Source organism: Somniosus microcephalus, unplaced genomic scaffold (genome assembly GCF_052327205.1).
Source record: "Somniosus microcephalus isolate GS21.2 unplaced genomic scaffold, FLI_Smic_1.0 unresolved_chr9, whole genome shotgun sequence".
NCBI classification, from domain to species: Eukaryota; Metazoa; Chordata; class Chondrichthyes; order Squaliformes; family Somniosidae; genus Somniosus; species Somniosus microcephalus.
In genome coordinates, this window is record NW_028225187.1 from 26,740,966 (window position 1) to 26,754,686 (window position 13,721).

The window sequence follows — 13,721 nt, forward strand, 5'->3', positions numbered from 1 at the left end:
CACTGTCAGCGATTCCGAATTCGAGGAGGAGGAAGAGGAAGCCGGCCCATCAGTGCCACCCTCAGCCGCGCCAGCCCATGGCGATGAAGGGGACACGTCTTCCCTGGAGGGGAGCCGGGGGGAAGGGTCGGAGGAGAGTGAAGCTCCGGGGCCCAGCGGCCTGCAGCAACGCGGGAGGGGTGGGGAAGCTCGGCGGACTTCTCCCCAGAGGGTGAGTGCGGCCTCCAGTCCTGCGACGGTCAGCGCAGAGGAGGTCCGGCTCCTGGAGGAAATGGCCGTCCAGGCTGAGCGCAGGCACAATGAGCTCATGGCTGCAGTGGCAAGGATGCCTGACTCCATTGAGTCTCTGTCAAGGAGTGTGCAGGAATTCGGAGCAGCACAGGCCAGGAGTCTGCAACAATTCAGTGCAGCACAGGCCAGGAGTCTGCAGGACTTCGCGGCAGCACAGGCGGCTTCGAGCCAAGTGCTCAGTCGTGCCGTTCATTCACTGGCTGGTGTCATGCGGACACAGACCAGGGCCACACGGGCACTAACTGCTGCCACCCTTGCTGGATCGGCCAGGCATCGCCAGGGCACTCGCCGCGCAGCAGCAGCCCAGCAGTCTGTTCTTCAGCAGTTTGCTGCGCATGCTGCAGTGCTAGCCCGTGCGAGTGCCAATGTCTCAGGCGACCAGGGAGCACCTGCGATCTGCCAGGTTGGCACCATTCCTGCAGCCGACACTGCCATTCCGCCATTGCAGCTGCCATGAGCTGCTGGACAGACTGCTGCCGCCCAAGCAGAGTTGGAGCAGTTAGCAGCCGGACCCTCCAGGGCCAGAGCTGGTGCAGGCCGACCCCCAAGGGCATCTGCCGTCTCGCCATCTGACCCTCAGCAGCCTTCCCCCAGCCTTGCTGCAGCCACTGGGCTCCCATTGAGGAGGAGCTGCAGGGCGGGCAGGGGCCAGTCACGGATGCGAAAGGCATCGCCCTCGCAGGGCAAAAAGTAGAAGGTCTGGCCAAATGCTTTGTGTTTGTTGAAAGGCCGAGACTGGTGTCTTTCTTTGTTTTGTAAGGCCGAGACTGGTGTCTTTCTTTGTTTTGTAAGGCCGAGACTGGTGTCTTTCTTTTTTTGTAAGGCCGAGACTGGTGTCTTTCTTTGTTTTGTAAGGCCGAGACTGTTCGTTTTGTGTTTTTGGAGGGGGCTTCTCTCCATGAGGTTGTAATGTGGGAAGGGCAGAGGTTTCCAATAAATAAATGTTCTTAAATCGCACTGTGCATGCTTTTTTTTGCAAGTCCTGGTTGCCCTGCTCGGCTGAGGGCTTGTGGAGCAGCTACATTCATCTGCTGACATTGGCACAAGCCATTCCCTGAGAGGGGGCCTAGAACCGACGTTCAATAAGCCGCCGACGGGCGGCCCTTGCACTTTCTGCCTCCCTCCTGTGCTGGTCCTCCTCCTCCTCCTCCTCCTCCTCCTCAGGTGGTCCTCCAATCTCTGGTGGCAGTGGCTGAGTCCTGCGGATAGCCAGGTTGTGCAGCATGCGGCACACGACCACGAAATGGGAGACTCGCTCCGGCGAATATTGTAGGGCTCCACCGGAACGATCCAGACAGCGGAACCGTTGCTTCAGGACGCCGATTGTTTGCTCAATGATGTTCCTGGTCGCTTGATGGCTGTCGTTGTATCCCTCTTCAGCAGGGGTGCTGGGCGCATGGAGCGGGGTCATCAGCCAGGTACACAAAGGATAGCCTTTGTCCCCGAGAAGCCATCCTCGTGGGTGAGGCTGGGCCTGGAACATGTCTGCCACAGAAGTCTGGCGCAGGATGAAGGCATCGTGGCTGCTGCCTGGAAAGCGGGCATTGACAGCTAGGATGAGCTGCCTGTGGTCACACACCAGCTGTACGTTCAGCGAATGGTAGCCCTTCCGGTTGCGGTAATCCTCGGCATTCTCCAGAGGTGCCCGCAAAGCCACATGCGTGCAGTCAATGGCGCCCTGCACCATGGGGAAGCCCGTGAATGCTGCAAAGCCCATTGCACGCTGTTGCTGCTTGACAAGGGCCATGGAGAAGGAGATGAACTGACGTCTCCTTTTGAAAAGGGCATTGGTCACCTGGCGGATGCAGCAATGCACGGCGAACTGGGAGATGTTGGAAATGTCCCCAGTAGCGGATTGGAAGGAGCCGGTGGCATAGAAGTTGAGAGCCACCGTCACCTTCACTGCCACCGACAGAGACGTCCTGCACCTCAGGTGTGGCTGCAGATCAACGGCAAGCAGCTGGCAGATCTCTGTGACCACCTCCCTTCTGAATCACAGCCTCCGAACACACTGCTCGTCAGACATGTTCAGATAGGAGAACTGCTGGCGGTATACCCTGGGTGGGTAAGGCCTCCTTTCCCGACGCCTGTTGCCCCCTCTCCATCTAGCCAGGACTGCCACTCTCTCACGGCGTCTGTGAGCCCTTTGGATGCAATGGAGAAGGCCAGCGTTTGCACCCATTGCAGCCCCCATTATATGTTTGCAAACAATGATATGACACTGAAGGCAAAGACAAGTGGAAAGCTGTGGCCTGAAGCCACAAGTACCTGTCCGAGTGTTGAGCCAAAGCAGAAAGCTCTCTACCTTTGTCTCTCTGCAAAGATCCGTCTCTCACAAAGGAGTGCTGCAAAATGGCAGCCTTTTCTAGTGCAGGAGGAGTGCCCTTTAATTTGCGCCCCCCGCGCCCCGCATCGACTGAGAACCGTTCCCCTCTACCAGTCGCTAGGGGCGCCAGGCGCACAATAGGGCGTCGCGACTGAATTTCCGGTTTGGGGCGCACAAAGGGCATTGCACGAGGGAATGACGTCAGGATCTGCGCGCGCAGCTGAGCGCGCGCAAAGACTTTGCGCCGCTGCTAAATCGTGAGTGAAGTTGGGGAGAGGCGCAGATCGCGCTGCGCCCGGCCGCTAGCTGCCTAGCGCCCAACATCTCCTCCTCCTAAGGTGCTACCGGCTGGCGCAAGCAACTGAATTTCTAGGCCTATGATATTCTGTTTTATTTTAGTGATGCTGGTTGAGGGATAAATGTTGGCCCAGGACACGGGAGAGAACTCCCCTCTGCTCTTCTTCAAATAATGGCCGCGGAATCTTCTACGTCCACCTGATGGGGCAGACGGAGCCTCAGTTTAAAATCTCATCCCAAAAGGCGACACCTGCGACAGTGCGGCACTCCCTCAGTACTGACACTCCGAAAGTGCAACGCTCCTTCAGTACTGCACCTCCGACAGTGCAGCGCTCCCTCAGTACTGCCCCTCCGACAGTGCGTCGCTCCCTCAGTACTGCCCCTCCGACAGTGCAGCGCTCCCTCAGTACTGCCCATCCGACAGTGCAGCGCTCCCTCAGTACTGCACCTCCGACAGTGCGGCGCTCCCTCAGTACTGCCCCTCCGACAGTGCAGCGCTCCCTCAGTACTGCCCCTCCGACAGTGCGTCGCTCCCTCAGTACTGCCCCTCCGACAGTGCAGCGCTCCCTCAGTACTGCCCATCCGACAGTGCAGCGTTCACTCTGTACTGTCTCTCCGACAGTGCAGCGCTCCCTCAGTACTGCCCCTCCGACAGTGCAGCGCACCCTCAGTACTACCCCTCTGACAGTGCTGCGCTCCCTCAGTACTGCCTCTCTGACAGTGCAGCGCTCCCTCACTACTGCCTCTCCGACAGTGCAGCAGTCCCTCAGTACTGCCCCTCCGACAGTGCAGCACTCCCTCAGTACTGCCCCTCCGACAGTGCAGCACTCCCTCAGTACTGCCCCTCCGACAGTGCAGCGCTCCCTCAGTACTGCCTCGCCGACAGTGCAGCAGTCCCTCAGTACTGCCCCTCCAACAGTGCAGCGCACCCTCAGTACTGCCCCTCCGACAGTGCAGTGCTCCCTCAGTACTGCCCCTCCGACAGTGCAGCACTCCCTCAGACTGCCCCTCCGACAGTGCAGCGCTCCCTCAGTACTGCCTCGCCGACAGTGCAGCAGTCCCTCAGTACTGCCCCTCCGACAGTGCAGCGCACCCTCAGTACTGCCCCTCCGACAGTGCAGCGCACCCTCAGTACTGCCCCTCCGACAGTGCAGTGCTCCCTCAGTACTGCCCCTCCGACAGTGCAGCGCTCCCTCAGTACTGCCCCTCCGGCAGTGCGGCGCTCCCGCAGTACTGCCCCTCCAACAGTGCAGCGCTCCCTCAGTACTGCCTCTCCGACAGTGCGGCGCTCCCTTAGTACTGCCCCTCCGACAGTGCGGCGCTCCCTTAGTACTGCTCCCCAACAATGCAGCGCTGCCTCAGTACTGTCCCTCCGACAGTGCAGCGCTCCCTCAGTACTGCCCCTCCAACAGTGCGGTACTCCCTCTGTACTGATCCACTCCAGATACCTGAGCCCCATAATCCATTACTGAGGGAGCACTGCACTATTGGAGGGGCAGTACTGAGGGAGCGCTGCACTGTCAGAGGTGCCGTCTTTTGGGTGTGATGTTAAAACCGAGGCCCGTCTGCCCTCTCAGGTGGACGTAAAAGATCCCGTGGCACTAATTCGAAGAAGAGCAAGGCAGTTCTCCCTGGTGTCCTTGGGTCAATATTTTATCCCTCAATCGAGGGATAAAATAGATTATCTGGTCATCATCATACTGCTGCTTGTGGGAGCTTGCTGTGCGCAAATTGGCTGCCAAGTTTCCTACAGTATAACCGTGACTGCATTTTTAAAAAAAAGGCGCTGTATAAATGCAAGTCTTTTCTTTTCAAACACAGTACCGGGGTTGTGCTTGCGATCATGCGACGCTTTGACATGGGCCCTTACCATAAGCCGTTCCAGTGTCTCGTGGTAATGCATCATGATGACTATTTCGGCCTTTTCCACCAGCGTCCTCAGTGAGGCCCTCTCCTGCTCCGAGACGCAGCTCAGCTCCTGGGGCGAGAGGAAATGGAATAAGCAGAGAGAGAGAGAGAGAGAGAGTCAGTGTGTGAAGGGCTGGACAGACAAGACGTAGGATCACACGGAATTTCACAGCACAGGAAGGAGCCCATTCAACCCAAAGCTCCACACGAGCCTCCTCCCCACCCTTCTTCATCTCACCCTATCCGCATATCCTCCTATTCCTTTCTTCCTCACACGGTAGCGAGTTCCACATCCTCACCACTCTCTGGGTAAAGACGTTTATCCTGAATTCCCTATTGGATTTATTAGTGACTGTCTTATATTTATGGCCCCTAGTTCTGGTCTTCCCCACGTGTGGAAACATTTTCTCTAACAAATTCCTTCATAATTTTAAAGGCCTCTATCAGGTCACCTTTTCCAGAGAAAAGATCCGCAGCCTGTTCAGTCTGTCCTGACGGTCATAGATAAGGCGAGGCATTCCCCCAATTTCACTTTCTACTCAGTTGTGCCTCAGTATCTCACTGCCTCCCATAGAAACATAGAAGATAGGAGCAGGAGTCGGCCATTCGGCCCCTCGAGCCTGCTCCGCCATTCAATACGATCATGGCTGATCATCCAAATTCAGTACCCTGTCCCTGCCTTCTCCCCATATCCCTTGATCCCTTTAGCCTTAAGAAATATATCCAACTCTTTCTTGAATATATTTAATGTGGCAGAGAATTCCACAGGTTCACCACTCTCTGGGTGAAGAAATTCATAGAAACATAGAAGTTAGGAGCAGGAGTAGGCCATTCGGCCCTTCGAGCCTGCTCCGCCATTCAACGAGATCATGGCTGATCATCCAAACCCTAGCACCCGGTCCCTACACCGACAGCCATCCCACCCAAGCCCTATCCCCGTAACCCCGTAACCCCACGTATTTAATCCCCCTAACACTAAGGGTCAATTTTTATCATGGTCAATCAACCTAACCCGCACATCTTTGGACTGTGGGAGGAAACCGGAGCACCCGGAGGAAACCCACGCAAACACGGGGAGAATGTGCAAACTCAACACAGACAGTCACCCGAGGCCGGATTTGAACCCGGGTCCCTGGCACTGTGAGGCAACAGTGCTAACCACTATGCCACCACTATTCCTCCTCATTTCAGTCCTAAAGGGCTTACCCCTTATCTTTAGACTGTGACCCCTGGTTCTGGACTCCCCGGCCATCAGAAACATCCTTCCTGCATCTCGTCTGTCCAGGCCTGACAGAATTTTATAGGTTTCGATGAGATCCCTTCTCAATCTTCTAAACTCCAGCGAGTATAAGCCCAATCGACACAATCTCTCCTTATACGTCATTCCTGCCATCCCAGGTATCAGCCTGGTGAATCTTCGCTGCACTCCCTCCATGGCAAGAACATCCTTCCTCAGATAAGGTGACCAAAACTGCACACAATACTCAAGATGTGGTCTCACCAAGGCCTTGTACAACTGCAGCAAGACATCCTTGTTCCTGTACTCAAACCCTCTCGCTACGAAGGCCAACATACCATTTGCCTTCTTAACTGCCTGCAACACCTGCATGCTTACCTTCAGCGACTGGTGCACAAGAACACCCAGGTCTCTTTGCACTTCCCCTCCTCCCAATCTATTGCCATTCAAAAAAATAATCTGCCCTGTTTTTGCCACCAAAGTGGATAACCTCACATTTATCCACATTATAGTGCATTTGCCATGTTTCTGCCCAATCACCCAACCTGTCCAAATCGTACTGGGGTTTCACGACATCCTCCTCACAGCATACCCTCCCTCCCAGCTTTGTGTCGTCTGCAAATTTGGAGATATTACATCCAATTCCTTCGTCCAGATCATTAATATATATTGTGAACAGCTGGGGTCCTAGGATCGATCCTTGCGGTACCCCACTAGTCACTGCCTGCCACCCGGAAAATGACCCGTTTATTCCAACTCTTTGCTTTCTGTCCGCCAACCAGTTCTCTATCCAAGTCAATACCTTGCCCCCAATCCCATGTGCCTTAATTTTGCACGCTAATCTCTTATGCGGGACCTTATCGAAAGCCTTCTGAAAGTCCAAATACACCACATCCACTGGTTCTCCCTTATCTATTTTACCAGTTACATCCTCAAAAAATTCCAGTAGATTAGTCAAGCATGATTTACCTTTTGTAAATCCATGTTGACTTTGTCCGATCCTATCACTGTCTTCCAAGTGCGCTGCTATTTCATCTTTTATAATAGACTCTAGCATTTTCCCCACTACCGATGTCAGGCTTACCGGTCTATAATTCCCCGCTTTTTCTCTACCACCTTTTTTGAATAGTGGGGTAACATTAGCTACCCTCCAATCCATGGCTACTGTTCCAGAGTCTATCGAGTTCTGGAAGATGACCAGCAATGCATCTACTATTTCTAGGGCCACTTCCTTAAGTACCCTAGGATGTAGATTATCAGGCCCTGGGGATTTATCAGCCTTCAGTCCCATCAATTTTCCTAACACCATTTCCCGACAAATACTGATTTCTTTCAGTTCCACCCTTTCATCAGACCCTATGTTCCCCAGCATCTGTGGGAGGTTATTTGTGTCCTCCTTTGTGAAGACAGAACCAAAATATGTATTTAGTTGGTCTCCCATTCCAGGTTGTCCCTAATCCACTCTGTGTTCCTCCCCCCGCAGTGTGTCCTAGCTTCACTGTGTCTCTCCCTCTCTCTCCCCCCGTGTGTGTCGCAGTCTCTCTCTCCCCGCAGTGTGTCCTAGCTTCACTGTCTCTCCCTCTCTCTCTCCCCCCGTGTGTCCCAGTCTCTCTCTCCCCGCAGTGTCTCCGAGCTTCACTGTGTCTCCCTCTCTCTCCCCCCGTGTGTTCCAGTCTCTCTCTCCCCGCAGTGTGTCCTAGCTTCACTGTCTCTCCCTCTCTCTCTCCCCCCGTGTGTCCCAGTCTCTCTCTCCCCCGCAGTGTGTCCTAGCTTCAGTGTCTCCCTCTCTCTCTTCCCCCGTGTGTCCCAGTCTCTCTCTCCCCGCAGTGTGTCCGAGCTTGACGGTGTCTCCCTCTCTTCCCTCGTGTGTGTCCCAGTCTCTCTCTCCCCCGCAGTGTGTCCGAGCTTCATTGTGTATCCCTCTCTCTTCCCCCGTGTGTCCCAGTCTCTCTCTCCCCCGCAGTGTGTCCAAGATTCACTGTGCATCCCTCTCTTCCCCCGTGTGTCCCAGTCTCTCTCTCCCCCGCAGTGTGTCCAAGCTTCACTGTGTCTCCCTCTCTCTCTTCCCCCGTGTGTCCCAGTCTCTCTCTCCCCCGCAGTGTCCTAGCTTCACTGTCTCTCCCTCTCTCTTCCCCCGTGTGTGTCCGTCTCTCTCCCCCGTGTGTCCCAGTCTCTCTCCCCCGCAGTGTGTCAGAGCTTCACTGTGTCTCCCTCACTCTCTCCCCCGTGTGTCCCAGTCTCTCTCTCCCCCGCAGTGTGTCCGAGCTTCACTGTGTCTTCCTCTCTCTCTCTCACCCCGTGTAAACCAGTCTCTCTCCCCCTCGCAGTGTGTCCGAGCTTCACTGTGTCTCCCTCTCTCTCTTCCCCCGTGTGTGTCCCAGTCTCTCTCTCCCCCGCAGTGTGTCCTAGCTTCACTGTCTCTCCCTCTCTCTTCCCCCGTGTGTGTCCGTCTCTCTCCCCCGTGTGTCCCAGTCTCTCTCCCCCGCAGTGTGTCAGAGCTTCACTGTGTCTCCCTCTCTCTCTCCCCCGTGTGTCCCAGTCTCTCTCCCCCGCAGTGTGTTGGAGCTTCACTGTCTCTCCCTCGCTCTCTCCCCCGTGTGTCCCAGTCTCTCTCTCCCCCGCAGTGTGTCCGAGCTTCACTGTGTCTTCCTCTCTCTCTCCCCCCGTGTCCAAGTCTCTCTCTCCCCTGCAGTGTGTCCGAGCTTCAGTGTCTCCCTCTCTCCCCCCGTGTGTCCCAGTCTCTCTCCCCCGCAGTGTGTCCGAGCTTCACTGTGTCTCCCTCTCTCTCCCCGTGTGTCCCAGTCTCTCTCCCCCGCAGTGTGTCCGAGCTTCTGTCTCTCCCTCTCTCTCTCCCCGTGTGTGTCTCAGTCTCTCTCTCCCCGCAGTGTGACCGAGCTTCACTGTGTCTCCCTCTCTCTCCCCCCATGTGTCCCATCTCTCTCCCGCAGTGTGTCCGAGCTTCACTGTGTCTCCCTCTCTCTCCCCCCGTGTGTCCCATTCTCTCTTTCCCCGCAGTGTGTCCGAGCTTCACTGTGTCTCCCTCTCTCTCTCCGTGTGTCCCAGTCTCTCTCCCCCGCAGTGTGTCCGAGCTTCACTGTCTCCCTCTCTCTCCCCCCGTGTGTCCCAGTCTCTCTCTCCCCGCAGTGTCCTAGCTTCACTCTGTCTCCCTCTCTCTCTCCCCCGTGTGTCCCAGTCTCTTCCCCCTGCAATGTGTCCGAGCTTCACTGTGTCTTCCTCTCTCTCTCCCCCCGTGTCCAAGTCTCTCTCTCCCCTGCAGTGTGTCCGAGCTTCAGTGTCTCCCTCTCTCCCCCCGTGTGTCCCAGTCTCTCTCCCCCGCAGTGTGTCCGAGCTTCACTGTGTCTCCCTCTCTCTCCCCGTGTGTCCCAGTCTCTCTCTCCCCCGCAGTGTGTCCGAGCTTCTGTGTCTCCCTCTCTCTCTCCCCACGCGTGTGTCCCAGTCTCTTCCCCCTGCAATGTGTCCGAGCTTCACTGTGTCTCCCTCTCTCTCTCCCCGTGTGTGTCGCCCTCTCTCTCCCCGCTGTGTGTCCGAGCTTCACTGTGTCTCCCTCTCTCTCCCCCGTGTGTGTCCCAGTCTCTCTCCCCGCAGTGTGTCCGAGCTTCACTGTGTCTCCCTCTCTCTCTCCGTGTCCCAGTCTCTCTCTCCCCCGCAGTGTGTCCTAGCTTCACTGTGTCTCCCTCTCTCTCTTCCCCCGTGTGTGTCCCAGTCTCTCTCCCCCGCAGTGTGTCCGAGCTTCACTGTGTCTCCCTCTCTCTCTTCCCCCGTGTGTGTCCCAGTCTCTCTCTCCCCGCAGTGTGTCCTAGCTTCACTGTGTCTCCCTCTCTCTCTTCCCCCGTGTGTCCCAGTCTCTCTCTCCCCGCAGTGTCCCAGCTTCACTGTGTCTCCCTCTCTCTTCCCCCGTGTGTGTCCCAGTCTCTCTCCCCCGCAGTGTCCTAGCTTCACTGTGTCTCCCTCTCTCTCTCCCCGTGTGTCCCAGTCTCTCTCCCCCGCAGTGTGTCCGAGCTTCACTGTGTCTCCCTCTCTCCCCCCGTGTGTGTCCCAGTCTCTCTCCCCCACAGTGTGTCCGAACTTCACTCTGTCTCCCTCTCTCTCTCCCCCGTGTGTCCCAGTCTCTCTGCCCCCGCAGTGCGTCCGAGCTTCACTGTGACTCCCTCTCTCTCCCCCGTGTCCCAGTCTCTCTCTCCCCGCAGTGTGTCCGAGCCTCACTGTGTCTCCCTCTCTCTATCCCCGTGTGTGTCCCAGTCTCTCTCCCCCGCAGTGTGTCCGAGCTTCACTGTGTCTCCCTCTCTCTCCCCCGTGTGTCCCAGTCTCTCTCCCCCGCAGTGTGTCCGAGCTTCACTGTGTCTCCCTCTCTCTCTCCCCCGTGTGTGTCGCAGTCTCTCCCCCGCAGTGTGTCCGAGCTTCACTGTGTCTCCCTCTCTCTCTCCCCCGTGTCCCAGTCTCTCTCCCCGCAGTGTGTCCAAGCTTCACTGTGTCTCCCTCTCTCTCTCCCCCGTGTCCCAGTCTCTCTCCCCCGCAGTGTGTCCGAGCTTCACTGTGTCTCTCTCTCTCTCCCCCGTGTGTGTCGCAGTCTCTCTCCCCCGCAGTGTGTCCGAGCTTCACTGTGTCTCTCTCTCTCTTCCCCCCGTGTCCCAGTCTCTCTCCCCCGCAGTGTGTCCGAGCTTCACTGTGTCTCCCTCTCTCTCCCGTGTGTGTCCCAGTCTCTCTCTCCCCCGCAGTGTGTCCGAGCTTCACTGTGTCTCCCTCTCTCTCCCCCCCGCCGCCGTGTGTCCCAGTCTCTCTCCCCCGCAGTGTGTCCGAGCTTCAGTGTCTCCCTCTCTCTCTCCCCCCGTGTGTCCCAGTCTCCCTCCCGCAGTGTGTCCGAGCTTCACTGTGTCTACCTCTCTCCCCCGTGTCCCAGTCTCTCTTTCCCCGCAGTGTGTCCTAGCTTCACTGTGTCTCCCTCTCTCTCCCCCGTGTGTGTCCCAGTCTCTCTCCCCCGCAGTGTGTCCGAGCTTCACTGTGTCTCCCTCTCTCTCTCCCCCGTGTGTGTCCCTGTCTCTCTCTCCCCCGCAGTGTGTCCGAGCTTCACTGTGTCTCCCTCTCTCTCCCCCCATGTGTGTCCCAGTCTCTCTCCTCCCGCAGTGTGTCCGAGCTTCACTGTGTCTCCCTCTCTCTTCCCCGTGTGTCCCAGTCTCTCTCCCCCGCAGTGTGTCCAAGCTTCACTGTGTCTCCCTCTCTCTCTCCCCCGTGTCCCAGTCTCTCTCCCCCGCAGTGTGTCCGAGCTTCACTGTGTCTCTCTCTCTCTCCCCCGTGTGTGTCGCAGTCTCTCTCCCCCGCAGTGTGTCCGAGCTTCACTGTGTCTCTCTCTCTCTTCCCCCCGTGTCCCAGTCTCTCTCCCCCGCAGTGTGTCCGAGCTTCACTGTGTCTCCCTCTCTCTCCCGTGTGTGTCCCAGTCTCTCTCTCCCCCGCAGTGTGTCCGAGCTTCACTGTGTCTCCCTCTCTCTCCCCCCCGCCGCCGTGTGTCCCAGTCTCTCTCCCCCGCAGTGTGTCCGAGCTTCACTGTGTCTCCCTCTCTCTCCCCGTGTGTCCCAGTCTCTCTCCCCCGCAGTGTGTCCGAGCTTCTGTCTCTCCCTCTCTCTCTCCCCGTGTGTGTCTCAGTCTCTCTCTCCCCGCAGTGTGACCGAGCTTCACTGTGTCTCCCTCTCTCTCCCCCCATGTGTCCCATCTCTCTCCCGCAGTGTGTCCGAGCTTCACTGTGTCTCCCTCTCTCTCCCCCCGTGTGTCCCATTCTCTCTTTCCCCGCAGTGTGTCCGAGCTTCACTGTGTCTCCCTCTCTCTCTCCCCCGTGTGTCCCAGTCTCTCTCCCCCGCAGTGTGTCCGAGCTTCACTGTCTCCCTCTCTCTCCCCCCGTGTGTCCCAGTCTCTCTCTCCCCGCAGTGTCCTAGCTTCACTCTGTCTCCCTCTCTCTCTCCCCCGTGTGTCCCAGTCTCTTCCCCCTGCAATGTGTCCGAGCTTCACTGTGTCTTCCTCTCTCTCTCCCCCCGTGTCCAAGTCTCTCTCTCCCCTGCAGTGTGTCCGAGCTTCAGTGTCTCCCTCTCTCCCCCCGTGTGTCCCAGTCTCTCTCCCCCGCAGTGTGTCCGAGCTTCACTGTGTCTCCCTCTCTCTCCCCGTGTGTCCCAGTCTCTCTCTCCCCCGCAGTGTGTCCGAGCTTCTGTGTCTCCCTCTCTCTCTCCCCACGCGTGTGTCCCAGTCTCTTCCCCCTGCAATGTGTCCGAGCTTCACTGTGTCTCCCTCTCTCTCTCCCCGTGTGTGTCGCCCTCTCTCTCCCCGCTGTGTGTCCGAGCTTCACTGTGTCTCCCTCTCTCTCCCCCGTGTGTGTCCCAGTCTCTCTCCCCGCAGTGTGTCCGAGCTTCACTGTGTCTCCCTCTCTCTCTCCGTGTCCCAGTCTCTCTCTCCCCCGCAGTGTGTCCTAGCTTCACTGTGTCTCCCTCTCTCTCTTCCCCCGTGTGTGTCCCAGTCTCTCTCCCCCGCAGTGTGTCCGAGCTTCACTGTGTCTCCCTCTCTCTCTTCCCCCGTGTGTGTCCCAGTCTCTCTCTCCCCGCAGTGTGTCCTAGCTTCACTGTGTCTCCCTCTCTCTCTTCCCCCGTGTGTCCCAGTCTCTCTCTCCCCGCAGTGTCCCAGCTTCACTGTGTCTCCCTCTCTCTTCCCCCGTGTGTGTCCCAGTCTCTCTCCCCCGCAGTGTCCTAGCTTCACTGTGTCTCCCTCTCTCTCTCCCCGTGTGTCCCAGTCTCTCTCTCCCCCGCAGTGTGTCCGAGCTTCACTGTGTCTCCCTCTCTCCCCCCGTGTGTGTCCCAGTCTCTCTCCCCCACAGTGTGTCCGAACTTCACTCTGTCTCCCTCTCTCTCTCCCCCGTGTGTCCCAGTCTCTCTGCCCCCGCAGTGCGTCCGAGCTTCACTGTGACTCCCTCTCTCTCCCCCGTGTCCCAGTCTCTCTCTCCCCGCAGTGTGTCCGAGCCTCACTGTGTCTCCCTCTCTCTATCCCCGTGTGTGTCCCAGTCTCTCTCCCCCGCAGTGTGTCCGAGCTTCACTGTGTCTCCCTCTCTCTCCCCCGTGTGTCCCAGTCTCTCTCCCCCGCAGTGTGTCCGAGCTTCACTGTGTCTCCCTCTCTCTCTTCCCCGTGTGTGTCGCAGTCTCTCCCCCGCAGTGTGTCCGAGCTTCACTGTGTCTCCCTCTCTCTCTCCCCCGTGTCCCAGTCTCTCTCCCCGCAGTGTGTCCAAGCTTCACTGTGTCTCCCTCTCTCTCTCCCCCGTGTCCCAGTCTCTCTCCCCCGCAGTGTGTCCGAGCTTCACTGTGTCTCTCTCTCTCCCCCGTGTGTGTCGCAGTCTCTCTCCCCCGCAGTGTGTCCGAGCTTCACTGTGTCTCTCTCTCTCTTCCCCCCGTGTCCCAGTCTCTCTCCCCCGCAGTGTGTCCGAGCTTCACTGTGTCTCCCTCTCTCTCCCGTGTGTGTCCCAGTCTCTCTCTCCCCCGCAGTGTGTCCGAGCTTCACTGTGTCTCCCTCTCTCTCCCCCCCGCCGCCGTGTGTCCCAGTCTCTCTCCCCCGCAGTGTGTCCGAGCTTCAGTGTCTCCCTCTCTCTCTCCCCCCGTGTGTCCCAGTCTCCCTCCC

The 13,721-nt window shown here is 57.8% G+C and overlaps 1 protein-coding gene across 1 annotated transcript in view; it reads right to left on the minus strand.

The window, feature by feature from the left end:
- Window positions 1–13,721, minus strand: part of LOC147084971 (uncharacterized) — a 100,248-nt gene that overhangs the window by 25,658 nt on the left and 60,869 nt on the right. The window contains exon 2 of the mRNA XM_085979392.1: window positions 4,785–4,892. Coding sequence (XP_085835518.1) covers window positions 4,785–4,892 — 108 coding nt within the window. The remainder of the gene's footprint in view (window positions 1–4,784; window positions 4,893–13,721) is intronic.